The 26,402-nt window shown below is 40.7% G+C and overlaps 1 protein-coding gene across 1 annotated transcript in view; it reads left to right on the forward strand.

Moving 5' to 3' along the window:
* CNTNAP5 (contactin associated protein family member 5) overlaps positions 1 to 26,402 on the forward strand; it is a 297,657-nt gene that overhangs the window by 139,671 nt on the left and 131,584 nt on the right. The window contains exons 7-10 of the mRNA XM_064451280.1: positions 796 to 939; positions 12,240 to 12,504; positions 15,133 to 15,282; positions 16,404 to 16,575. Of these exons, the coding sequence (XP_064307350.1) occupies positions 796 to 939; positions 12,240 to 12,504; positions 15,133 to 15,282; positions 16,404 to 16,575 (731 nt within the window). The remainder of the gene's footprint in view (positions 1 to 795; positions 940 to 12,239; positions 12,505 to 15,132; positions 15,283 to 16,403; positions 16,576 to 26,402) is intronic.

Below are 26,402 nucleotides of genomic sequence, written 5' to 3' on the forward strand. Positions count from 1 at the left end.
ATTATGCTTCAAGGATTTTGGAAGCTTTATTATCTTAGGGTCTTTGTCCTCTAAGGGCTTTCAGCCCTCCAGTTAAGTGATGAGTTGTATCTGCACAATAACATCTTCCAGTACTCAGACAACAGCACAGCAGAAGTTTTGTTTAAATGTGTAACCTGCAGGACTTCTCCATTACACTATTTAGTCCCAAAAACCACGTGTGAGTATTGTAAAAACCAAACCACAGCAAAATTTAGAGAAAATGATTGCAAGGTGCAAATGAGGTAGTTTGTGTGTGTGACACTACCCTCCACTGGCTGAAACCAGAACTGTACGGATACATGCTTGGTGGAAAAGGGTGACTCCAACTCACAGGCAAACCCGGTGCTCTGTGGGCGCGACGAGTTTGTTGCCCCATTGCTCAGCGGTTCCCGGCCGCTGTGGTCTGCTGCTGGGTGGCAGCCTCCAGGCCAGTGGAGGCTGTGGGCTGAAGACCATTTGAACGTTACTTTGTACATTGGATGTTCCTGGGTGGGGGCTGGTGGTACTAGGTTGGTGAAGCGGTTTGTTATGGCATCTAAAAGCTGTTTCCAAATTACAGTGAGCTGTCTGCAGCAGCAGTGTTTCTCTAACAGCTGTAATGTCATGCAGCCTTTAATTCCTCTGTTGGGCAGCCAGGCCCTGCTTCATGCTCCGAGATGATGCTGTTAATGTGACTTGGTTCTTAGATAATATCCCGGCTGTCTGTATGGAGTGGGGCTCTGCCCTCTTGCTTTTGGGGTGATAACTAAAAGCTGTTCTTATTCTTTCCAAAAGCTCAGTTTTGGAGGGATTCCTGTCCCGGGGAAACCAGGAACATTTCAGAGGAAAAACTTCCATGGGTGCATTGAGAACCTTTATTACAATGGAGTCAATATAATTGACCTGGCAAAAAGGCGCAAACCTCAGATCTATACTGTGGTAAGAGACTGTAATGCATGCTTTCCTTCTTTGCTTCCATGTTGTTAGTGCTGCCAGCTGCACTGAATGAGTGGAGTTCAGATTTAGATAGCTTTGGGCATAATTATCTTGTTAAATTATATTGCGGAGGCTAACACCAGCCAGGGCTGACTGCTGTGGTGAGACTTATTGAAAGACACGTGTGGAAATTAATACATTTCTCTGACTTTCCAGGTGTATTAGAATTTGTTTGGAGAAACTTTTAAATTCCTTTTCCAAGGTTAAAATGTGTCTTTTTGATGGAATGACAGAATTCATAGAGACTTTTTTTTTTTTCTGGTTAACTCAGTTAAAATCTTGTTTTCTGAACCATTCTCCATCACTGTTGTGGAATACAGTAATAGCAAAATTTTATTCTGCTATTTGAGTTGGTATCACAGAGAAGAAGAAATATTTCTTTTATTGTGGGAAATATTTTTCTTTGTGCTGTCCCTTATTATTCAGTGTATGGGCAGTTCTGAGAACCATTGACTTGGTACTAGTGTCTCTAAATGTGGGACGTAGCAAAAGGAGCTACAGTCATATCCAGCCTGCTAACATAAAACATAAATGTAACTTCACACTTCATAATGTCCAAAATTACAGCTATATTTAAATATATCATAAGCAAAATAAAGAGCATTTTATTATGTAAGAAGAGGGAACAGTATGCTCCCATGCAGCCTTGACAAATTGTAAATAATTCAGCTCTTTGTTTAGCTTGTGCCTCACTCCTGCACCATGCTTTGATATATGCCTTTTGGCTAATACCGTGTCTTTGGAGAATGTGGAGGTGAAACTGCTTCTGGCTCTCATGGCATCTTCTAGTTTGTAGTAATGCGTATCAACAGACTGAAGCTATAACAAAGCTGGCCAGAAAACCAGAGTCGTCCTTTCTTTCCTTACTTTCCCTGCCTAGGGCGAGGCTGAATACACAGGGAAATGGAAAATGGAAAGGTGATGGGTCAGAAGTCCTGCATTGTGTTGTTGGCAGTCAAGACTGCCTCCAGGATGCTCCCCTAGCCTGGGACTGAGAGACTTTGCTTTAATAACCTCAAGTTTGATTGCTCTGACTCAGGACTCTGAGGCACAAATCTCATGAACTGTGTTAAATTGCTCTTCCCCTCAGCTTACTTTCTAAGGGGAGAGAAGAACCCTGGTCTGCTTCTTAGGTCATTAAACAGCTGGTTGTTTTGCCAGCTGTGTAATGGGAAGGCCTTCCTAAAGGGGAAAAGAAAAACTTTGTAATGCACGTTTCCTCTGAAGGGTATTGTTTGGGTATAACGCGGCCCCAGGCAACGAAACTCTGTTATGACAGTACTGGATTCAGCCAGTGCTAGATTGAAGGTCTAGGAATCCTGCTCCTTTCATCAATTTAAGGTAGCAGGGATGTGCCCCCATCTTTCAATATCCCTCACAGAAGTGATGATTTTAAAGCAATAGTTTTCAAAGGCTGGCTGATGTACTGCATTTTGCAAGATTTATGAGCTGCTATGTGCTGTGACTGTGACACTTGTGTATGCAAAGTGCATGGAAAGGTTGCCATGCTCACAGCACCTCATAATCTTAGATGAACATCCTTCTGTAGGAAACAGCCCCTGTAAATCTGTTGTTTTCCAACATCCTTTCCATCACAGCTATTTATCTCCTCTAGCAACTCTCAGTAACTTCCAGCTTTCACAGGTTGATCTCCCTCTTCCATCTTCCTGCTCTTCCCCACTCCTTAGCAATATACTTACTCAAAATAATTTGTTCTTGCTAAATGTAGTCTTTTGCCTGCCAGATTTCCTCTGCACTAAATGTTTTTTACTCAAAGTTCATCAAGGTTTTCTCGCAAAAATCCTCATCTCCAGGGAGCTGCAAGCTTCTCTGCTTCGTGTCTTTGTAGTTGCTAAGGTTGTCTGGAGTGGAAATGTGAGGAATGGAACAGTGCAGAAGAATAATTAAATATAACAGGGCCTTAGAATCCCTTCTTCCAACCAGTGTTTTGTATTTGTGTCCCTCCCCACAAGCTGGAGATCACCAGTCACGGTTCTGCGTTGTTAGACCCCAAAACACCTTTGTTTCCTAACAAAAGATATTTGAGGACAAACTGGCCGGTTTGGGATTCGAAAGACATTAGTGCTCAGACACACTAGGTTTTGCCTCCAAAACAGAGGCAGACTTCAACACTCAGTCTCTGCTTCATTCTCTGTGCCTTTGTGAATGTTGACACAGTTGGTGAGCCAAACTTGTGAGTTTTCATACCCATCAGCTTTGGGTTTTTTTACTGATGACATCTTTCACACAAGCAGGAGAATGATACATCAGCTTTGGAGATATAGATTTCCTCTTACAAAGTAGTTCCTCATCCATATAAATAATGGTCCCAAATCAGCTGCGTTTAAAGTCAGAGGAAGAAACTACAGGTTGTCAATAACAGAGTACTGTACTATGTATCGTACTCTTGGGTGGTGGCTGTGATTATCATTCTGCCTGTTCTTTTCTGTAACTCATTTGCAGTTGTCAGACTTGCAATAAATACCCTTGAGAAGACATCTCAAGATAACGAAGCAGCCTGTCTCTTTGAACTGGAACTTGCCTTCAGAATTCCATTTTTATACTGCCTGATACTTAACCTCTCTACGTGGTAGCCCTATCTATTTGGGCAGGCTATCTGTCTTCTCTCTGGGGTTTCTTCTGTCCCTTATGGCATGTTGTGAATTTTTTTTTGTTGTGGTTTTTATTTCTCACCTAGGTCGTTGAGTGTGGAGAAATGTTAGGGGATCTTTTTATTTGCTCTCTGAAGTGATTACTGTTTTTAATTGCAAGAGTTTATGAGAAGTCAAATTTCTGTAATTACCACTGTCGTGGTTGTAGGGATGGACCCTCGGGAAGCCTCAGAAAATGCTTTAAAATAATGATCTGAAGATCTGCCCTGTTCACTAGCTGTCTCCTCAGCACAGAGGAAATGCAGACTGCCCATTATGAGAAGTTGTACAGCAGTTACTTGTGCTTCCTGGGCAAGTAGTAAGGGGCAGGAAAGCATGTTAGTAGGAGCCACGTTTACAAGAAGCAGAAGGGAAACTGTCCTTCATAGAAGGATATTTGACCTGGTGACATCTGGGATAGAGAAGTCCTCACTGAAGAATTTTGTGCTTGTTAAGAGTGTATGTAGATGCAGGAGGAGATGGGACAAGTTCTAGGAAACGACATCCACTGAGAATTGCTAAGTACATCTGGCTGCGGGAGTAGTTAAGAGAAAAATAGCTATAGCATCCTGAAAATAGTTATAGTATCCTGGCCACCAGTGGTTACCTACTGCTAGATACAGGCTGCACCTTAAGAAACTGCTGTAATGTGACCTGTGGCCTAGGTCTTAAGTCTTCTCGTGTGTCACTGATTTGTGATGCCAAAATGAGAAGCTGTCTAGCTGAAGAAGAGAAATGAAGAGGTCATGAAAAGATGCTGTGTTTGATCTTCTCAATGTTTCACCCTAGGTACTCAGTGAAATTGAGGGAAACCCTATTCCCCTTTCCCTTCCGTTACCTTCGGCTAATAGGAATTGGAGTTGTATTTTTACTTAGCAGAGCAAATCCTGCACTGACTTGAAAGGAGTGCAGGATGTTTGGAAGGCAGAAATTATCAGCCCTCAGATATGCTTGAATTTTTGTGTCGGCCTGCCATGTTGAATCTGGGAGTGACAATTCAGCACAGCAAGGGATGTGGTGACATGTAAATGTATCACTGCAGTGCCTCGGGGAAATAACCAATTGCCAGCATCAAAGAACAAGGAAAGATACCTAGTGACAGGAGAATGTAAACTAATAATTCATTCCCTTTATAGAGAACCCAGACATGCTATTTTATTAGGCTGATTTGAGATACGTTCATCTTGAGAAGAATTTACTTGTCTACACATGTCTCGTTCTACCAAAATGCTGTTGCAAGTGTTGATATATCTGTGAATATCAGGCTGGTGATTTGTGAAGGCCCCTACTAGGGTTTGGAGAACCAGGAGTTAGAGATATATATTTTTTATTTTATATTTATTTTTCATTAGTTTTTGCACTGCATTCAGACTATAGGAATCATAAATAAATGTTGGAACCATTTAGTGACATTTTTCACGACTTCCTATAGGACTAAGTTGAATGTATTTTTAAAAAAAAGTTTTATGCAATTATTTAATGAAAGTGTGAGTCACACACACATTAAAAAGAGAACTGAATTCACTGTTCTTAGCTAAGGTGAGTGAAATCAGATTCCAGAAATATTTGGTTCCTGTAAATATAGCTTTTTGTGGTTTCCACTATATTCCTGTCTGCTCTCTGGGTCTTCAGATGAGTCTCCTTCACATCCTACCTACAGTATGGAATTAGTAAGAAAGTCTATATAAATAGCATTCATTTTAACATCCCATTTTATTGTTGCTGAATGGTATAACAGGACTGTTTTGAATGAAATTAAGTGTGTCACCTCAATCAAGGTCTTGAAATAGTCTATTTAAAAGACAATTTTCCCATTGATTTCAGTTGGCTTTGTCTACAATTCTAAAGACTTTCAGTCGGTAAATATTTAATCCAGCATGTAGCTGCAATAATAAACTCTCCTTTTCTTGATATAAAAGCTTATTTGCACTAGCATATTTGACAACTGTGATGACCACAAGTGAAGCAAGTCTTTCGGGGAGACATACATATGCAGAAAAAAAGACAAGTTTTTGAGCAAACCAGCCCTTTTTGAGAGTCATCAGCCTTCAGCAAATTATAGGTTAGAAACAATTGTTCAGAGTTTAATTTATTACATTATCTGGGTAGTCAAATTGAGTGAATAGGGCAGTTAGTACCTGCTGAGCAGAGGAGGATGTTTGAAGGTGGGAGGTGATAAGGCTGTTAGTCCCTGTAGGAGAGCAAGGGAGATGGCTAATCATTGTCATAGGAGTTAGCAGGGGATAAGGAAATAGGGGGAGAAAGTAATTTGCTGTAAAGCCAAGGCTTAAGTGTATTTTTTTTTCCAAGGTCTTATTCCAATCGCTAAGGCCCTGGGAACTGCTTAGCACTTGGCTGCCTGGCATAACAGAAAGGGGCAAGCTGACCCCATTACGGTCGAGCCTGGATTGTGTGCAGTTCATACCAACCATTTAGGCTGGTGCTGTGCTATGATACACAGATGATTGGAATTTTAAGGAGGAAAATCTAATAAAACTAATAAATAAATAAAAAAATTATAATAATTTCTTTCTATGAACTTTGCTATTTTAACGTAGAGGTTGCTTTGTTTTCATCATCATCATCATAATAAAAATCTCCTCGCTGCTGTGTTTTGTTCCAGGTAATATAACCTAATAAGCTGTGGGTCAATTTACTTTGAACTGGAACAAAAATTGGGCTTGGATTGTGCTAATTTGCCGGTTTGATCTAAGACATCTATCTTATTCTGTTCTGGCAAGGTGAATTTGAAAGGCTGGCTTCATTCCTGCTTGTTGTTCAAAGGAGGGAAAATATTAAGTGGTCTATATTTGTGTGTGTGTGTGTGTTTCCTCCTGTGCCTTTTTTCCTGTCTGATTTCCTGTATGATTTTTTTCTAGATAATCTCTATACTTGCTCCCATCTTTTGTCAGCGACTCTTAGTTATTGTACCATATAATGAAACAATAATGTACAGTTACTATGGGCATAAAAATGGTAAAATCCTTTGTTCCACTTCTGGCCAGTGACATAATCAGCTTAGGAGTCTGAGATAAAGAACAGCCAGAGATGTCTAACCAAGCACCTTATCCCTGATTCTGTCACAGTCACAATATTTCCGTTTTTTTCAAAGCTTTCTTTTCTGTTACTTTTTCCATGTAGGAACATTATCTTAACGGAAACGACTTAAGTCAATGTGACAAACAGTTAGCATTTTATTGACACACGCAATACCTAGAGTGAGAGAAGATAGGTCAGTTCTCTGTCATGGGGTGATTATCACAAAGGTATGTTAGTTTCAAGGGAGCTTCCAGATTTCTGTGATTAAATTTTGGTCAGAGAAAGAGAAACTCACCTCAGTTTAGGAACTTCTCTTAAAGCATGAGCCCTTCTCTTGGGATTGACTGGTTCCTCACTCAGTGGACTAGTCCTAACTCAAGTAATACCATGTGTCTTGGAGCTCCCACATCCTGTTTGAAGACAATTTGCACCTGTATGTCAGTAGGCTGGGGCTGATATCTCACTTTGATTTGCTTTTCATTCAGTGCTTAGCAATGTCTTGATTTAGGAAGCGCTTGAAATCTGTGTTGGTCTCCTGATATCTGTTCTACTTGAGACAGTAAATTTAAAAACAGGATTTGAAGAGACCTCTCCTGTTCTTAATATCCAGTTGCTCAGCGTTGAATGACAATCTTTCATCTTATGCTTTTAAAACTGCATTAGAGGTCACCTTTTTCCTCTGTTACTCTCTCTCCAAATTCATCTGCAACCTCAGTATCTTCACAGCTAGAAATAGTCCTCCAGTTTCCAAGCTGGAGATATTCTTGCCAGTTTACCCACATTTGTATCTCAGCCAGGCTTGGGGTTTTAGTCCCCTTACCTGTCATATAAAATCTTCCTTTCTAATTCTCCACAGAAAACAAAATATTCTTTTTACTGGGTAGTATCCACAGAGTGATTAATGAGGAAAGTGAGTGCCTGCCCATTTGATGCTCCAACTCGCAGGTAGAATGAGAGCTCAGAAATACCCATTTATTGTTCTTCCTGTTCAAGCTGTGATCTTGGCCTGTATCCTTTGGTAGGCTAAATGTTGAGGATTTCAGTTCAGCTGTCAGTTTGAATAATTTCCCAAATACGTGCTATTTTTGAATAGTATTCTGTGAGAATGAGGAGGGTGTATAAGAAAGTTGTCACCAATTGCCCTGACTGTGGTGGTGTAGCAGTCTTCTGTATCCATTCAACAGTACATAATACTTCATGAAGAAAGGCCAGAAAAGTCTGAAACGTTTCATTAAAGTTATACAGGTTTTATTGAAGTCCCACAGAAATCACTGGAAAGACTCCAGTCAGTTTTGGATGAGGCTTATGGCTCAGAGTATCTTCTGTGTAATCCACTTTTATCCTCATCACTTAGCAACCATGTTCTTCCATTCTCTTTTTAACAGGAAAGGCTCTGATTCTTAAAATGCTTTTCATTCAACATCTTGAGCACGAAACTTTGCAACCGTACTCTGCCTGCAGAAATCTGGGTGCTTGCACTCTTGTCTTGAGACAAATGTCACACAAGCAGTGAACAAATTGCAAGTATGTCCATTGCATTTCTTGGCTCAGAAGGTTCCTTTTGTAGGAACAGTAAGAACTCTTTTGGAAAGATTTCACTGCTTATTGGAGAAGTCATTAATGAGTCTGGAGATGATGGACTTGATGGAATTCTCAAATGCCACACGATAGGTGGAGTTTACAGCAGCTGGGTAGAGCTGAGCATCTCCTTTATCATCTCTAGGGATTAGACTCTTCTTATCCCATTTCCTAGCCAAAGAGCTTTTACTTTTCAGTTAAACAGCGTTCAGTTATAAAATCAAGTGTCTGCCAGAAGTCTTGCATGTACCCTGGAGAGTCCAGAACTGCTGCCAATTAAAGCAAAATGCTCCTGCTCAGATGCAGGTTTAGGGGGAGATGTTTACATTTCTGACTTAGACCTGCTGGAATAATTTGTTTGGGAATAATATTCAGTGCAAATTTAACTTTTTGTAATGTGAACCTATCTCACTTCAGTGGATGAACATTTTTCAAAGTAACCATTGTGTATTTCTTTTTCAAATTTTCATGCTATTGTCTCTAGGAAGGTAGGCAGCATTGATCAGTGTAAGGATGTCAGCAGCTATTGTTCATGTGTATTAACTACATCATCTGGTTTTGCTCTGGAATGCTGCTTTAAGAAAGTTTTTCCTTCCTAAGTGTGAGTCAGTTGAACTGATTTACATTCCTATGGCATCAATTGGTTTGTTTAACATTCTTTTCCCACATGTCCTGGCTAGATTTTAGCTCTGACTAAAATTAGCTATTGCCCCTTACAACATGAAGATCTCAATTCTCGAATAACAAAAATACATTGTTAAAAGACCCCCACCCCCACCTGCAAAAGGCAAACACACCTCTTTTTTATCCTCCAAAATGTACTTTTAGTCCCATGTACGCACAATATTGCAGCACTGACTTTATGCATTCCCACCTGCTTGTTTTTGTGGCAGGTGGGATCACATCTGCTCTGCTTCAGTGTAGTCGATGGAGAGGCTACAGAGCCTGAAGTCTTACCTGGTTAAGTATGGGAAGAGAAGCATAGGTCCTGCCCATTGGCCAGCATTGGCCATGGATTCAATCAGCAATCAACCGCTCCTGTCCCAGTACAAGAATTCTGTGTGGATCCTGGATGGCATGAATTGCTATCTAGTGTGAATGACTAGAGTCTGTTGTTGAGTTTTTCAAGGGGTCACAGCAATCCATGAGTTTAGGACTAGTTGCATGTTCTGAGAACCTCATACCAAAAGCAGATTGAAATTTGACCTCATCTTTGCGTCCATGCATATGCATCGGGGATACTTTGCTACGGTGCTGCTGCAAACAGCTGAAAGCATATTGACTACACAGGGTCTTTACTGGCTTATTTTAAGGTCATCTGAAAGTTTGTTGTGCATTGCAAACATGATTTTTTTCATCTCAGTGTTCACCTTCTCTGGCACATTTAAGTCAGTCTAGGCATAGCTTGTTCTGCTGGTAAGTAAAATCTGCTTTTTGACAAAAGTTTTGAGACAGAATTCCTATCTGAATATTACAAATCTTCCCCTCTACAGTCTTGCATTTTGTTACAGCCTCCCCCTGCCAGTGAAGCAAATTAGATAATTGAGAGCTGACTCAGATAATGTTTCCTCCAAGCTCCGGTGTTATGTATGTATAAGATCTGTAAATGTCTTGCTGTTTTGTGTGGAGTTACTTGAATCGCTGTAAACATCTAAAATTCCAAGGAAAATTTGTCATTGACATTTTTAATGTCTAAACCCTTAAAAATCTCTACGCAAAGTTAACCATGTTTGTATACATCACTGCAGTTGACTGTCTTCATTTTGTGTAATTTGTCATGAATTCGATTGAAAATGGAGGTGGAAATACAACGACAACAATAACAAAAAAAATCCTGTGGTACCTCTTATGCAGGCAAAACCCAGCAGGCAGCAGAAACTTTTAAATGGTTGAGAGCAAATTTCTATTCTTCTTCCCACCTGACTAATATTCAGGTGAGTTTGGATAAGCTTTGGATTATATCTCAAAGCTCAATCTATCATGATATACCCACGGATACCTTTCGCCATTGCTAAATCTGGTACGTAGCATTCTGCACCTAACAGGTCAGGGAATACATAAATTGCTTGATATAGATATATATCTATTAAGGGTTGTTTCATCCAGTGGTAACTCAGTCTCTTTCTGTCACTTTATTTATTTTCCATTTTAAAATAAAGACTAGAAAGACATTTGAAAGTGATAGGGAACGGTTCCATCAGCTGTCTGAGATTTCAGAGAGGAATTCCCCAAGCACTATGCAACTTTCCTACAAATCCATCAAGTGCTGTTCATTATAATTATCCTGTTAGAGCGAGGTACCAGCTCTGATAAGAAGTGGTGCCATGAAGAAAGCCTTTTACTCTGATGTTTTTATGAGATTTAAGTTGGTATTTTACAAAGCAGCCTAGTTCAAAGCAAGCTGGCTGCAACAATTTCCTGGAGTGGCTTTGAAAGACATGGCTCCTTAAATGCATCCCAGCTTTATATATTGTTAAGGATTTATTACACGGCTTGAATGACCTGGTTGGGTAACCTACAATGACTGAACAAAATGGAGGCCGTTCATCTACAAACTACTCTGTTACATGCTGGTACAGATTCTGCTGACTGCATTGAATAAATGCGCTGCTCTTCTAGCCAAATAATGCCATTTATTTCAGGGTGGGATGACTGAGGTAATCAACTAAGTTTGGCATTGAAATGGTGTTGGATTTCACCACGCTTGCTGTGTATGTATTGGTTTAATAATTCCTCAGAATGCCCCATGGAAACCATGAGACCTAGAACTGGCCAGGAAATCTCACTATCGTTTCCTCCTACTATAAATACTGTAGTCAAGTGACTTTTTCTTTGAGTTTTATTATGAATTTTGGAATAATTTCAGAATAATTATTTTTATTTACTTAAGTTACTGTTATTAAGTGGACTTTTATTATTTGGAGTAGCATAGGGCTGTGTCACTCTGAGTAAAAGAAAAACATAACCAGTAATGCTACTGCAAGTTATATATATAGAATATTTGAAATAAACCCAGGAAATTTGCCTCATGTTTCACCCTGTGTAGTAGATTCAAGTAGATGAGGGATTTTTTTACTTTTAAGGTTAAGTAGCGTTGCTGTATATGGGAAAAAAGTGCTGTAATTAATTGGCTACATTTGGGCTGATATTTAGAATAAATCTAGTCTGTTTGGTTGGATCCCTGTGCATTGAAGGATCGTTTGTTTCTTTCACTTGCAGCTTGCCTTGTTCACTCCCCTGTTGTCCCATCAGTGGGAGAGCCAATGCAGAACATTTGTATCACATCCCACAGCACATGAAGGTTCAAGTGGACTTGCTAGTGCTTCAGTGTCAGTTTCTGAAGTCAGCATAGATCCAAATGAGTTTGATTTTATTGACATAAAGCTAAACTTGGCCTTGAAATGGGGGGTACTGGGAAACACAAAGCAGATTTGGCCGTGTGGAGATGGTCTGTCTGGGCTACCAAACGAGCCCTTCTGTACCAGGCATGGTCTTGATATGGGGCATTTGGACATGTTTCAATCTTTCTAAGAATTGAGGTTTTGATTTTTGATACCCCCCTCTATTTAGGGTTAAAGTAAAATTTTGAAGTCAGATGTGTTTTCCGAGAATGGACAGATGCATTTCCTGACAGAATCACGGAATCACAGAATGGTAGGGGTTGGAAGGGACCTCTGGAGATCATCTTGTCCAACCCGCCTGCTTGAGCAGGCACCCCTAAAGCAGGGGGCACAGGAATGCGTCCAGGCAGGTTTTGAATGTCTCCAGGGAAGGAGACTCCACAGCCTCCCTGGGCAGCCTGTGCCACTGCTCTGGCACCCTCAAACGAGTTCTAAACGTTTGTGCCTGAATAACAATACCTATTTCAGTCTTGAGGCTATTAGGAATCCAATTATCTTATTTAACTATGGATGTTTTGGGATGACCAAATAAAAATTGTCATTGTTGATTATGTTTGATTTTTACTATTTGCAGGGGAACGTGACCTTTTCCTGCTCAGAACCACAAATTGTTCCTATCACCTTTGCCAGTGCCAGTCAAAGCTACTTGCTACTACCCGGCACTCCTCAAATTGATGGTTTGTCAGTCAGCTTCCAGTTTCGAACATGGAATAAAGACGGCTTACTTCTGTTCACTGAATTGTCTGAAAATTCGGGACCTCTCTTGGTTTACCTTCATAGTGGGAGATTGACACTACTTATTCAGAAAGAGACTGAGAACCCAGTGGAAATCAGTGAAGGTACTTTAGTTTTGTTTACTCTCATCTGTCCCCCTTTAAAGTACAAAGCTCCAACCCCACAGGATGAAAGGATGGTGAAACAAGGAAGCACCAAATCTTCCTTTCCCTTTTTGAATTTTCTCTCGTTTTCCAGTAGTAGAACCACTCTGTGCAGCTTAAGGCAGGTCTAAGCAGGGAAAGCTGGCATCCTGAGACCTCCAAACTCAATGTACCTGACAATTAGCTCAGCCTCTGTGTTCTTAAACAGTCACGCTAAATTTTCTTCAGTCAGGTCACATGAAGACCTTGTTTCCCATCCTCAGATTGTGCTGGAGTCAGCTGGGAGCCAGCTCAGCCACTGCACCATTCCCCAGCACAAGCTAAAGCAGCCTCAGAGCTGATTTTTTTCCTATGACTGCAGCTTTATACTCTCCCTTTACACTACACTCAGAAGAGAGACTGGCTATAGGCTTCCTCTCCTCCCAGTCCCTCATTGGCCTCCTTAGCCAGTTTGCAAGTTGCTTTGTGCAGCTGCAAGACACAGGAAGGTGAAATGGTGCTGCATCTCTGACCTAAAATTCAGGGGAAATTGCTTGTAAATGCATAGATGTTCTGGTAAGCATTGGCTCCCAGAGACAAGAGGGAAATAATTTCAGAATGTGCAGCAGAGGCAGGGCCAGAGTGGCCCAGCTGCCATCCCAGTGTGACCTATATAAGCCATGCTGGCATACGAAACAGAAATGGGCTTAGCCCAGGGTCTCTGCACATCCCTTGCTGCTCTACAGCCATGCTGGGTGGGAGACTGGGAAATTAATTTTCTGTGTAGGTTCAATACCCAGTTTCCAAAGGTGAGTAAGTAATAGGCTGATGGAATTTAAATTGAACTAAATAATAATATTTTCTAGAAGAACAGCTGTTTAAAAATATGTAATATAAAAATATTCCCAGTACAGACTAAAAGAGGGCAGATGTGTCTATTAAAAGAAGGAGAGATAAAATCTGACAGAGTTGTCAAAGCAGAGCTGTTCCATATGAGTGTTTCATTCCCCTTTATGACAGAAAATGAGGCAGCCCTGCATCTATCCTTATTCATGTAGGTCGCTACAGCCTTGGCTTGCTGCAATTGAATGCTGAAAACTGAGTTTCCAGCCTTTATTGCAGTCCTAATTAAATTGTTGACAAAGCTGAGACAATGTCAATATTTGGTTGGGTGTATTTGTTTTTATGTAGTTCTGAAATCATGAACCTGAGCCCAGTCTTTGGTGTTATCCAAAACATTGCTAAACTGCCTACTTACACATGGAAAATGTGCAGAACTTGCAAGTGTCATGTTCTGCAGATGTCAGGTACTCACAATAAACTCATGCTTGCTCAAGAATGGACTTACTTTTGCCCCAAACGGGACCTATTTTGTTTTGACATCTTTTAAGCTTCAACAAGATATTTCCTTTCAAAATGGACTTTTAGTTGAAAAATCATCCATTTTTGCCTGGAAGCCAGCTTCTTATTCTATGGAAATTGTGCATACGTTAACAGCCATTGCTGTGGAAATTGTCTCACTTTCAAATTCATAATGAAATGGCTTTTCATACACATAACACCCACAATTTTTTTTATTTTGTTTTGAACTGTTCTCACACCTCTTTGTGTCACTAAAAGCTCGTTTGTTTCTTCTGAAAGCTACATTAATGAAAAATATTCCATTAGGGAGGGGAGTAAATACTAGTTGTCTGTGCCTGGTCTCAGTGACTCCAGCCTAATGGTAGCAATATTTAGAGCTGTAATTAGGTTACTTTTGATCTGTGCCACTGTGTGTGAGCTCAGAAGCTTGCCCACTGATTTTCATGGCTGTCAATATAGATGATACAGAGTTTCTTTGTAGCTGTGTGGTGCTATTTCAAGAGCCAGGAGATGCAATACTGATTTTTAAAATAAGGAAACAGAGGTTATTTTGCACTTTGCACAAATGTCTAGAAGAGAAAGAGCCTACACACTACCACAGTCTCTTGTGTACCTTCATAGGTTGCTGGTCAGAGCAACAATCCCTACTCTCACAAGACCCATGTTGAAATCTAGTATAGAAAGGCTTGGTACATCCATCAATAAGACTGTATGCTTAGTGCTGGGGGGTTTTAAGGAACAGAAATCCTACTGGTACCTACTGGAGTTTGTCAGGTTTCATACTGGAGCCTGAGACAATGTGTGACCATCTCACTGAATCTAATAATCTCTGATCTCATGTATGTGTTTAGAACCAGAAGCTCAACAGAGATCTCCTCTGCGTGCTCCTGTGAGCTATAAGCGTTTTCCAACAGACTGAAAATAAGACAAACACACACAAAATGGTAATAATGTGCTACCAGAAAGGCAAAGGTCCCTTCTAGCTTGCTGAATGCCTGCAGTACCAGAAACAGGTTAGGTAAAAATGTGAGATGATATGCTTAAATACTCTCAAAAGTTGTGTCTTTCTTGGGCCTTTTCTTCTACGCCAGTTTTTTCCCAGAGGTAATGAGCTCTTTTCAGCTGCCAGTTTTCCCTGTTTTGGGGTCAGCTGCACATTTGTGGTCACAAGTTGGAAACAAATGGGGGTTTGAAGAACTAAGTTGTCTCCTGTATCTTTTTTCACTCTTTGTACTTGTTTTTTGGCAGGCACCAATCTCCACGATGGGCTTTGGCATTCTGTTAACATCAATGCCAGAAGACATCGCATTACCCTGACACTGGATAACAATGCTGCCACTGCTAGCCATGCAACCACTGTCTCAAGGATCTACTCTGGGAACAGCTACTATTTTGGAGGTAGGTTGTTTCAAACAGGTGTAGGACAAGTTTTCATAATGCAGATCCTCAGGTGTTCACAATTGATGTCTCCCCAGATGCACTCTGCAGCTAAGAGCAAATGTTGTAATAACTGATTTTAGACCCCTAGTTGAGTTGTAGTGCATACAACACTATGGGAAGATTGAAGGTCAACCCTGACAGAGAGAGAATAAGCAGAACTGCTAACACAGCTATAAAAGTGGACCACTGGTAGTGGTAACCAATGGGTTCCTACATCTAGCTGGCAAAACATGCAAAAGCTACGTAGCTGTATTAGCCACAAGTGGGTTTTTTTCTCCTCTAGTTGAAAGGCCTGGGGATTATTAGTGTTATTAATATTCCTGTAGATATCCCTGTCCTGATGAGGCTCAGTGACTTTAGACTTCAGAGTGTAATTGACATATGGCTCAGCTCTGCAAAGGTGTTTAGGTACTGTGCTCTCATGGAAATGAACGTAGGTTTAGCTCAATATTTAAAATGGAAAGAACAGTCTTGAAAAATACTAGCTTCTGCTTTTTGGGGTGGAAGCATGAATTTAGATTAAGGGACTGTCATCAACTCTTTTTATCTAATATATGTCTGTGTAGTGCTTACCGCAGTGAGGCTCTGATCTTGATGAACCTTCTGGATATAGCACTAAGTGAGGATGCGCAGCAGGCCTTGGATCTCAAAGCTGGCCAAATACTGAGGAAGCTCAGATATAAATATTTTTCTTGCTTGATGTCCTTTTACTCTGTGGATTGCTTCAGCAGCAGAATTTAACCAAGAATGATTTTACAATTTGCACAGCTTTTTTACAGGAGTCAATTGCTATCAACTGCAGAGTGTAAAGGAGGTGGGAAAAAATCCACATTTTGATTTTGCTTAGCACACGTGAAAACCACATACTCTGACGTTTCCAGTGACTGCTCTCTTTTTTTTTTTTTCCCTCTTTTTTTACTTTTTTTTTTCTTACTGAAGGATTTATAACAGAGAAAGTTGCATAGCACAAGGAAAGAAAACACTTGGAATAATGAGCCTCTGAGTTCTTGCATTAGGAAATCCCAGCAGAAATAGATGAACATTCCAATATTCTTCTCTGCCTCTTCTCTTTCCCACAGGGTGCCCTGACAATTTCACCGATTCCCAATGTTTAAATCCCACTACTGCTTTTCAGGGCTGTATGAGGCTCATCTTTATTGATAACCAGCCCAAGGACCTCATTTTAGTTCAGCAAGGCTCCCTGGGGAATTTTAGTGATTTACACATTGATCTGTGTGGCATCAAAGACAGGTAATTTTTGTTTCCTCCTTCTTGTATTTGTTCTTTTTTTCATCCTAGCTGGTTTATAAATACAGGTTGCATTAAACGAAAATTCTAATCTGCCAACATTAAGGGTATTAGGCATAATAGAGGTACTAATAGAAAATACGACAGCAAAGATAGGAGGACTGGAGGGGAAATGGTTTCAATTACATGAGGCTCTCTTCACATGGACTTGTAGGAAATAGAGTATGCAAATTCAATCAAACTACAGATTGGTGAAAGGATTAAATTTTATGCATAAACAACATTTGATTGCTTTGAAGTTTTAGAGGCAAATGAAAGAGGAGGAAAAATTATTTGATTCATCAGGACATGTCATCCCCTTAATATACTAGCTGTTTTTGCTTAAGTAGATCATTTACAATTTTTCTTGTTAGACATTGCAGCGTAGCATGTTTATAATGAAGTTACGGTATACCTCATGCGACATACTGCCCATTCAGTAGGACAATGTAATGATGAAATGTCTGTATCTACCAGAGACACATTTCAATTTAAATATTGATCTGAATCCCTCCTAAGCTGAAACCTGACAGGAAACCCAGATTTTCTTATAAAGAGTAGAGATGAAATAAGCAACGGGGTTTTTTTTAAGTGTTTCATAATTTCTCCTTTGCTTCCTATAGATTTTTAGTGTCTAAATATTTCTGAATTATTTCTGCAAATGGGTACTTTGAAGATAGTTTGTGTCATCATAGGCTCTGATTTTTGGCTTATTTTAAATCTAGCTAAGTTCTAAAAAATGGGAATGGAATTGCTGGAAATTTCATGCACTTCAATAGTTAAGGGAGTGGAGTAGTAAGGTTATTTTGAAAATGCGTTAGGAGCTTAAGCTTTTAACGTATTTTTTTTTAGACATGTTGCTTAGAAAGGTGGAGCTGAAGGCCGATCTCCATTATTGCTTGCTGTAGGAGGGGGTCAGCCTGATGGAGCCGCAACCTTTTGAAAAGTGGGCAAAACCTCTATTATGTGAGACCTTTGTGCTCATCTTTGTATGGTCATGTTTGTTAACTTGTATGGAGAAAATACTGACTTTGGTCATCAAAACTGCCTCCATGTTTAACGATGACTGAATTCAGGGGGATATGAATTTCACACTTGGTGTGCCTGAGGCAGTAGATGGAATTGATTTGAGTAAGTTACAAAAGTTGTTCAAAGATTCATGGGGTAAAGTACTGCTGGTATGGTACTGAAGTCAGGAGTAGTCATAGCAGCAAGGGACAGTTGGAGAGAGGGATGAAAGTAAAACAAAATGAATACAGAAAACACAGACAAAAGGCAAATCCTTTGTATTATTTTGCCAACACAATTGATCCTAAGCCAGTGGATACCTGGGGAAAGACTGAACAAGAAAGTATTAGTGGAGTGTGTTCCTTCTAACCATCTTTGAAAGTTTTAGATTCTGCAAGCCTATATTATGGCATAAGTGGTTAGAACAAGCTATAGATGGAAAGTTTGGGTGAACAGGAGATGTGAATTCAAATCCAAAGACTGTATTGGTGTCTAGTAGGCATGGTGTACCCTTGAGTATGTTTCCAAATCTCATTCAAATTGGTTCATTGTACAAAATGTCTGACACTTCCAGTCACTGTAATTCAACTGGTCACTGTAGTTCAACTAGTGCTCTGTATTGCAGCAGCTCTGGACTTATAAGAAAGTTGGGGTCTGGCTCCAGGCGTGCAGTATTCAGCTGCTCACTCTCTCTGTATAAGGAGTGTTAAAAATCTGTAAAAGTGTCTCCTCCAAGAAATGAGATCTCCCCTTTCTTAATTATAAGATTTATTGCTGTGTGCAGTGTAAAGCACATGTTTTTGTGATTTTAAAGCATGTGGGAATTTTGTAGCTTAATTAACATGTAAATGGGACATTTGTCTTAGTTATCTAAGCAAAAAACCTCTTTTGAGAAATATGCCTCTGTTTAGAAAGCAGTTCATTCGTTACAGGCTTGTGGGCCAAGCTCATTCAGACCTGGGCTCTGAAAGCAGTGGTTAGGCAGCTCACTGCAACTTGTGCCTGCTATTAAAAAGAGAATTAATGACTTTGTTTTGAAATATGGTACTGGGGACTACTATTGATGTCGGCAGTATGTTTTTGAGAGAGAAACTAGCTGCGTAAGCCTGTTACACACACACAGTCTCACTCTCGCTCTCTGGGATTCCCTGTATAAAGTGATGAGCCTCCATTAATTTAAATGGAGCCATCTGAGGGACTAAGCCTTAAAATCTCATCATCTCTCATCTCTAGTATTTGAACTATATGTGTGCTCGGGTGAAGTTGGCATGAATGCTTTCTGTCTCCCTGTATTTGTTATTTCCATCCTTCAGTAACTATTTCTCAGGAAATAAATGCCCTGTTACTAGCTGAGCTATTGGGGAGTACACACAAAAATTGGGGATAGCCATAGAAATATACAGTGTTTTTTACCTTCTTTCCAGTTGGTGGCTGTGGAGACAGTGGCAAGTGAAGATGCTTTTGGGGACACAAGTGAACTTGACCCTGTTACTGACCCTGCTTTGAGCAGAGCGGTTTTTCAAGAGACTTCCAGATGCTCCTTGCAGCCTCACTGATCCTATGAACAAGGCCACCCAGTAGCTGCTCTGATCCTGGCTGAGTGAGCAGTTCAAGACGTATCTGCAGCAGCTGGGATTAGCAGATAACATGCAGAAAATTCATGTCTTCTGTGCTTTCAGTAGGGCGTTAAGATGTTGTACAGTCTGGAGTTGAACACAGCGATATAGGCTGTCCCAATGATGGGAGAAGGCTAGTTAGCACCATTTGGGGTTAAGAGACTGCTTGTCTCTAGCTCTCAGCAGCTGCAGTACCAGAACACTGATGTTCCTACTGCTGCATTTCAAGTTGTCTCTGATTTGCCGTCCCCTTGTATGGTACCTACATGTTGTCCTTTGGTGATGCATCCTGTGCAAGGAGAGGCATCCCCGATCTATTCATATCAGAGCTGTGTCTGCTCCACAAGCCCTGCAAAGTAGTGCCGTATTCCCTCTTCACCTCCAAGAAAAAGCTGTTCCTGTGAACTGTTCCCAATGCCTTGTGAAACAGCAAAGTAGAAGCAGTAGGAGGAAGCATTTTTTTCCTACAGCAATGTGTTTGTAGGACTTTTGGCATTATCCCCACTGCCTGCCTGCTGTTAATCCAGCTAACCATTTTTTAAAAAATTTGTTTGTAGTACATATATTTGCTGTGGTTGTCCAAATACACAGATTACTCAGTCTTTTCTGAGGATGTTGCCAAAGTGTGGTGCTTACACTGCTCCTGTTATGAAGTGTTAGAGGTCATAGCTGCCTGCAGTGCATTAATCCCTATTCCAATGAGAGGTAAAGAAAAAAAATGAGACAATATCCTGCTAAGCTATAGACCTCCATATTTAAAAGGAAGTGATTTAGTTGTATTCCTCTTTGTTGTTGCTTTTTCAGGATTTCTGCTTGGTTAGGAGTGAAGGTACACATCAGGGGTTGTTTGCTTTACACTGAATTAATAAGTCAGAAAATACAGTTCTTACAGCATGCTGGCATTTCCCCTCTGTGGCATGGTACAGAGCAGAAAGTAACAAGGCAGAGATGTCTGGAAGTGAAGGTGCCATAAAGACTTTGAATTCAGAGACTTTTGCTGGGGAGGGAAAGAGATATCTATGCAGTCTTTTGCATCAGTACATGTACTATGTTGACCATGTCTGACCAAAAGTCATCTGGCATAGGCCCAAACAAATAAATGCAGACTCTCTTTGAATTTATTTTCAGTTCAGAGTGATACAGATTAAGATCATGGCTACAGGAATGGAACAGCCTGCACTCCTGGTGTTTTGCACTGTAAGTGTTTTTTGGGGAAGGGAGGTATCTTCAGCGGGTGACATATTAGACCTAAAAGCTTACAGGGGAAAGCCAGAGCAGTAAGAAAATCTAATGAGAACAGAACAATGTTTTCTGTCTTTGGCCCTCCCTCTGTAGGGGGGATGTCAGTGTCAAAGGATGGGGAGGTAGCAAGCAGCATAAAATATTCATTTGCTTCTTATAGATGCTGTAAGTCAGAAGGGATTCACTCCCACTAAGTCTCTAGCTTTTAAGTGTATGGCCAGGCTCCTCATCCTTCACCTGCAGGTAGTGTTAGGAGCTTTACAGACACAAGCTGGAAAGACTTTCCTAAGTACTTCTGGCTTAGAGAAAAAGGGGAGAAGGAGCAACACTTTCTACTCATTTATCACTCCCCTGATTTGATTTTTGGTCCTAAAAATGCATTATTTATTTTTACTGCAGAATGAAGCTCTGTGATTGCAGAATTTATTGCCCTGTTTTTTCTTGAGATTTCTTCTTCACAGGTTCTGTGGTATCTAGAATGATGGTTCAGCTGAGGCTGTGTATTTTCCTTTGATGAACAGTAACTTGATTCCCTTCTGCTTGGCTCCCTATTTTCATGAGATCTTGTGACTTCTTGGGTTTGAGGTGTCTGTCCCTCTTTCAGATCTGATCAAAATGAGGGTTAGAATTTTGTAAGCTGTTAGGAGGAGGCGGGGACTGAGGCACTGGATAACAATGGGAACGAACATCTTCCCCTTAGTAAATCAAGCTAACAACTGTGTGTTGATCCCTTTACAACTTCTATTTCAATTGCTAAAACATGAAATGCAAATCCAGTTGGATGTATTCACTGACCTCAGCCTTGTCCTGACCAGCCCTTTTCAAGAAGTACATCGTCTCTGGGCCACTCAGAGGTAGTGCTGTGTGCAGCTCTGACTATCAGAGCCTGTCATTCAGGCCTCACGGCTGTGTCTAAAACTGGCATTCTGTTCTTTTGTGTGCCACAAACTGTTCTCTACAAGGAGAGATTAAATAGTCTAGGACTCTCCAGCCTGGAGAAGAGAGAGCTAGGCGGGTTTGTGCGATGAGGAGCAGCATGAAAGAGGTGAATAATAAACAAGAAATGGCTGTTTCTCACAAATTCACAGCATCAAATTGGATGTTGTTACATTCTGTAGAGGTCAAATATAAAGGAAAAGGCCAGTAAGGCGTACATGAATCCATAAACCACAGATTACTGGAAGCTGACAAATTGTTCAGTGGGATGCTCTTAAACTTATTGCATCAGCATCTTTGCTGTGACACTGTCAGAGTAAGGAAATTGGAGGAGATTATCTGAAGCAAAGTCTGGAGGGAGGTGATAGTCTTAGGACTAGGAAGCCCAAGTTCCTTATAGTTTTAAATATATCCTTTTCACTGTGGGCAGCTATTTGTACCTCCATTGTTCAAAACCAAACTACATTTTGTCATAGCTGTTCTAATCTCAAAATATGTTGGAATCTGACTGTGAATTTTGCTAAGTACTAATTCTTTCCGCACTGTGTTTTCTCTTCCTATGTGGTAGTGGAATAGTGGGTGTGTGGGTCGGTCTGTGTGTGGGCAAATAGTGGAAGGCATAGCCTGGGGAAATTCAGGCAGCCTCTCATTTAAAAAAATAAATGAAATGGGTAGGAAAACAAATATGCAGATGCTGAGAACTTGGCCACGCTGCTGAGAAGCTCTGGGATTTCCCGTTCAGCAATTGGCTGGAATGACAGATTTTGGGACTAGAAATACTAGCTCCAGTCCTGAAGCTGAGTTGGTTGTTTGCTGTAGTTGGCATCCCGTTCGGATAATAGATGCAGGAATGTGGGCTCAAGAGATATTGCAGCTCAGGAGTTGCCATGGATATATAGGAAAATGTGCCAGAAAATCATTAAACCTCAGTCCAGAAACACTGTGGATTTCCAGCCCTTCATCATACGGCACAGATGCTCCCTTTGGGCTGAGCAAGGCTGCCTGCTCTTACAGCAGATGGACCCCTGGAATGCAGCAGCAAGAGCGGCGTTGTTGCCTGCAGCCTGAAGGCATGGATTGATTAATCTCATCCACTTCTTGCATGCAGTGGGACAAACTGTTTTGCAACGTTAGTCACAGAGAAGAAAATTCCATTTATGGGAGTTCTTGCACTCCTTGTGTACACAAAGAGGTAAGATCTGGTGTGGTTTCCCCTCCCAGCTCCTTCAAACTCTGTAAAGAGAAGTGCTTAGGAGGTATTGCAGTTGGGATAGCTTGTGCCAAACAGCTGTTGTAAGGGGAAAACTGGTCTTCTTTTCCTCTGACTTTACACCTCTCATGGAAATAGTCTCCTTCACCCCTCAAGGTGGTGCTAGACAAATGGTTACTTCCACCAGACTTTTGAGACACATCCTTAGGTGTGTCACATCATTAATGATTACGTTGGTTAAATTAATGCTTATATTGGTTAAATTAATGATTTTACATTCCTCACCCACATCACAAAGGATGTGATATTTAAATTGGCTATTGACAGAGAAAACTCTGTTAAAGAGCCTGAAATTTTGTATGATTCTGTTATTTCCACAAGGGCTGAAATAACTTGAAACTGTTGACTTTTTGGTAGCAAGGTTTACCCGGACAGAGGTAGGGCTAAAGCAGGTGCAGAAGCATGGTGTTGTACACCCATTGTTTTATTGTCATAAGTTTTATACACCATTTGTGTTTGTGTTGTATATGAGAACTAGGTAGTCTTGGGATTAAGCAGGTTGTTCATGTGTTGAACCTGTCATTATTCGTAAGTGAAGTATGAGGGTAGTTAGAGCCTGCTTTCCTTTAGGCTCAGATTCGCGTGAATGCATAGATAAATGCATGCATTTCTCTCCCTGTCTGCAACTCCTACGGTACTTAAACCTGATTGCTGCAGTTCGTGTTGATTTTGTGCTGATGAAGCTTTGACTGGGTTGTCCTATTTTTACTTGGCTGGCACTCTGCCCTCAGTATAGCAAATACTGACAGTACTTGTCAAGGACAACACTGGGAACTTCAGTTCCCTTAAGTGACCTGGGCAGGGGAGGAAGGAAGAGAAAAAAGATCCACGTTGAATCCATCTTGGCAGATGGACGGATGGTGCATCTGTCAGGACATCCTGGGAATTCCAGAGATCTGCAATGAGGAACACAAACCTAACCTCAGATATTTTCTTATGAATCCTGGCAGTGTTTCATCTCTGTAGCATCAGCGGGCAGACACAAACACACACTGGTATTGCTGTCCTTATTAAACAAAGATTCATCTGCATATTCCAACTCTCCTAGCAAATACAAATGGAGTGAGCAGCATGTGGTATACATAATAATCACTGCAATGGAATTGGCATTAACAGCTTACCTCATTAGGGAGAAGCATACTGAGTTGATTCATGAGTTTTCTTTCGTGTACTACTGGAGTTATGGAGCACAAATAACATCCTTAGTCCCTATCCTTTTATCCCTGCTCTGTTTTATCTCTGAAAATTCTTCATAATGTTTGCTAAATAAATTAGCTTAAAGTGTTATTTTTTCTTGTTTCATGGAGCTGACCTTTTAAATCCTGCTTTACACCTACTTCCTTTGTAGATTTCATTAGATTTTACTATCAATTTTTACTTGTAAGAAATAATAATTTTTTACTTTTTCCTTCTTTTCTTTTAGTACTGAATGTAACATTGCTTCATGTGTTGTACTGTCAAAATGGACCTTTGGGAAATTAATTACTATTGCAGGTGAAGGGTGTTAGAGTAAATCTGATGAAAGCACAGTCTCTTTTTGCATTTCCCAAATCTCCTCTAAGGTTTAATGTATGCCCTGCAGCAGAAGCCAAACTTTATATAATTCCTCCCCCCCGGCCCCAAAGTTGGCCATGCAAATGAGAAAATATCCTGGATAATTATGCCCAGTGAGTTTTAATTTTATTTATTACAATCCCAGGCTGGGATTGAAAAAGCAAACACTTAATATTGCATTCACCCCCACATAAATACCTGCAGTGCATTGTAGAAGGAATTAAAAAAAAAAACCAACCTGGATCATTTGGCATCCATTCTTTTCATTCTCACTAGTATTTTTATTTTCAATATATGATGTCTTTTCTGTAGAAATGATAATTATTTTATGTCATGGTTTAACCCCAGCCAGCAACTGAGCACAACACAGCCACTAACTCACTCTCGTGAGTGGGATGGGGGAGAGAATTGGAAGAGTACAAGTGAGAAAACTTGTGGGTTGAAATAAGAACAGTTTAATAATTGAAATAAAATCAAAGGAGATAATAATAATGTATGAAGGAAGTGATACACAATGCAGTTGCTCACCACCTGCCCACCAATGCCCAGCTGTCCCCGAGCAGTAGCCCCCAAGCCACCTTTCCTCTATATATGATGGGCATGAAGTCACATGGTATGGGATATCCCTTTGGCCAGTTTGGGTCAGCTGTCCTGACAGTGCCCCCTCCCAGTATCTTGTGCATCTCCAGCCTTCTCAGTCAGTATAACATGAGAAGCTGAAAGGTCCTTTATTTAGTGTAAGCACTGCTTAGCAACAACTAAAACATCAGCGTGTTATCAACATTATTCTCATACTAAATCCAAAACACAGCACTGTACCAGCAACTAGGAAGAAAATTAACTCTATCCCAGCTGAAACCAGGACAATATTCCACATTATTTTCTTTTTGTGAAAAGTCCTCTTATTGTTGGTTCTCGGTTTTATAGCAGTGAGCTGGATGTTTTTAGATCACATTCCTTGAATTTGGATAATGATCAAAACTGGGACCAGTTGAAGTTAAAAGAAGGGGTGTCACACGTTCACTTTTAAAACATTTTTGATTTTGGGTAAATCCCAAACTAGATTTGAATATTGCAAAGCAATTAAACTGCACACCTTCAGACGCTGGAATACCTGGATGTTTTTCTAGAATTGTGCCATTAGATGCTATATCCAGGAGGGACTGTCTTGGATAGTCATGTGGATAGGATAGTCCAGGTTTAGTTCCTCTGGTCTTTTATGTCACCTTAAAAAGGTCATTTCAGTCCTGTGAGTGATTATTTTCCCCTTCACCTTTTGTCTCTCATGCCTGTTTCAAACATAGGCTCTGGTGGATGTGTTTACAAATAGCATAAGTACACTGAAGCTTCAGGTATCCTTTCAGTTCCTATTTTAATGAAAGAAATTGTGGACAGCCTTTCAGAAAGTTTCCATTCCTTGTAAAACACTGACAATTTGCATTGTGATTGAGCAGCAAAAATTACAATTTTGTTAGAAATGGCCTTTTTTTCCATCAAATTGTTCTTAAATTATTATTATTTTTCCACTTTCTCTGTACTAAAAACAAAGCAAAACACTGGAAATGATGTAGAAATGGAATCACAGAATCACAGAATGGTAGGGGTTGGAAAAGAAATCTGGAGATCATCTCATCCAACCCCCCTGCTTGAGCAGGCACACCTAAACCAGGGGGCACAGGACCATGTCCAGGTGGGTTTTCAATATTTCCAGAGAAGGAGACACCACAACCTCTCTGGGCAGCCTGTGCCACTCCTCTGGCACCCTCACAGGAAAGAAGTTTTTCCTCATATTCAGCTGAAACTTCCTGTGTTCCAACTTGTGCCCATTGCCCCTTCTCCGGTCGTTGGGCACCCCTGGAGAGAGTCTGGCCCCATCCTTTTGACACCCACCCTTCAGATACTTATAAGCATTGATGAAATCCCCCCTCAGTCTTCTCTTCTCCAGGCTGAACAGACCCAGGTGTCTCAGCCTTTCCTCATAAGGGAGATGCTCCAGTCCCTGATCATCTTGGTAGCTCTCAGCCGGACTCTCTCTAGTAGTTCCCTGTCTTTCTTGAACTGGGGGGGCCCAACACTGGATGCAGTACTCCAAATGTGGCCTCACTAGGGCAGAGTAGAGGGGGAGGATAAGCTCCCCCTCGACCTACTGGCCACACACCTTTTAA

Source organism: Phalacrocorax carbo, chromosome 5 (genome assembly GCF_963921805.1).
Source record: "Phalacrocorax carbo chromosome 5, bPhaCar2.1, whole genome shotgun sequence".
NCBI classification, from domain to species: Eukaryota; Metazoa; Chordata; class Aves; order Suliformes; family Phalacrocoracidae; genus Phalacrocorax; species Phalacrocorax carbo.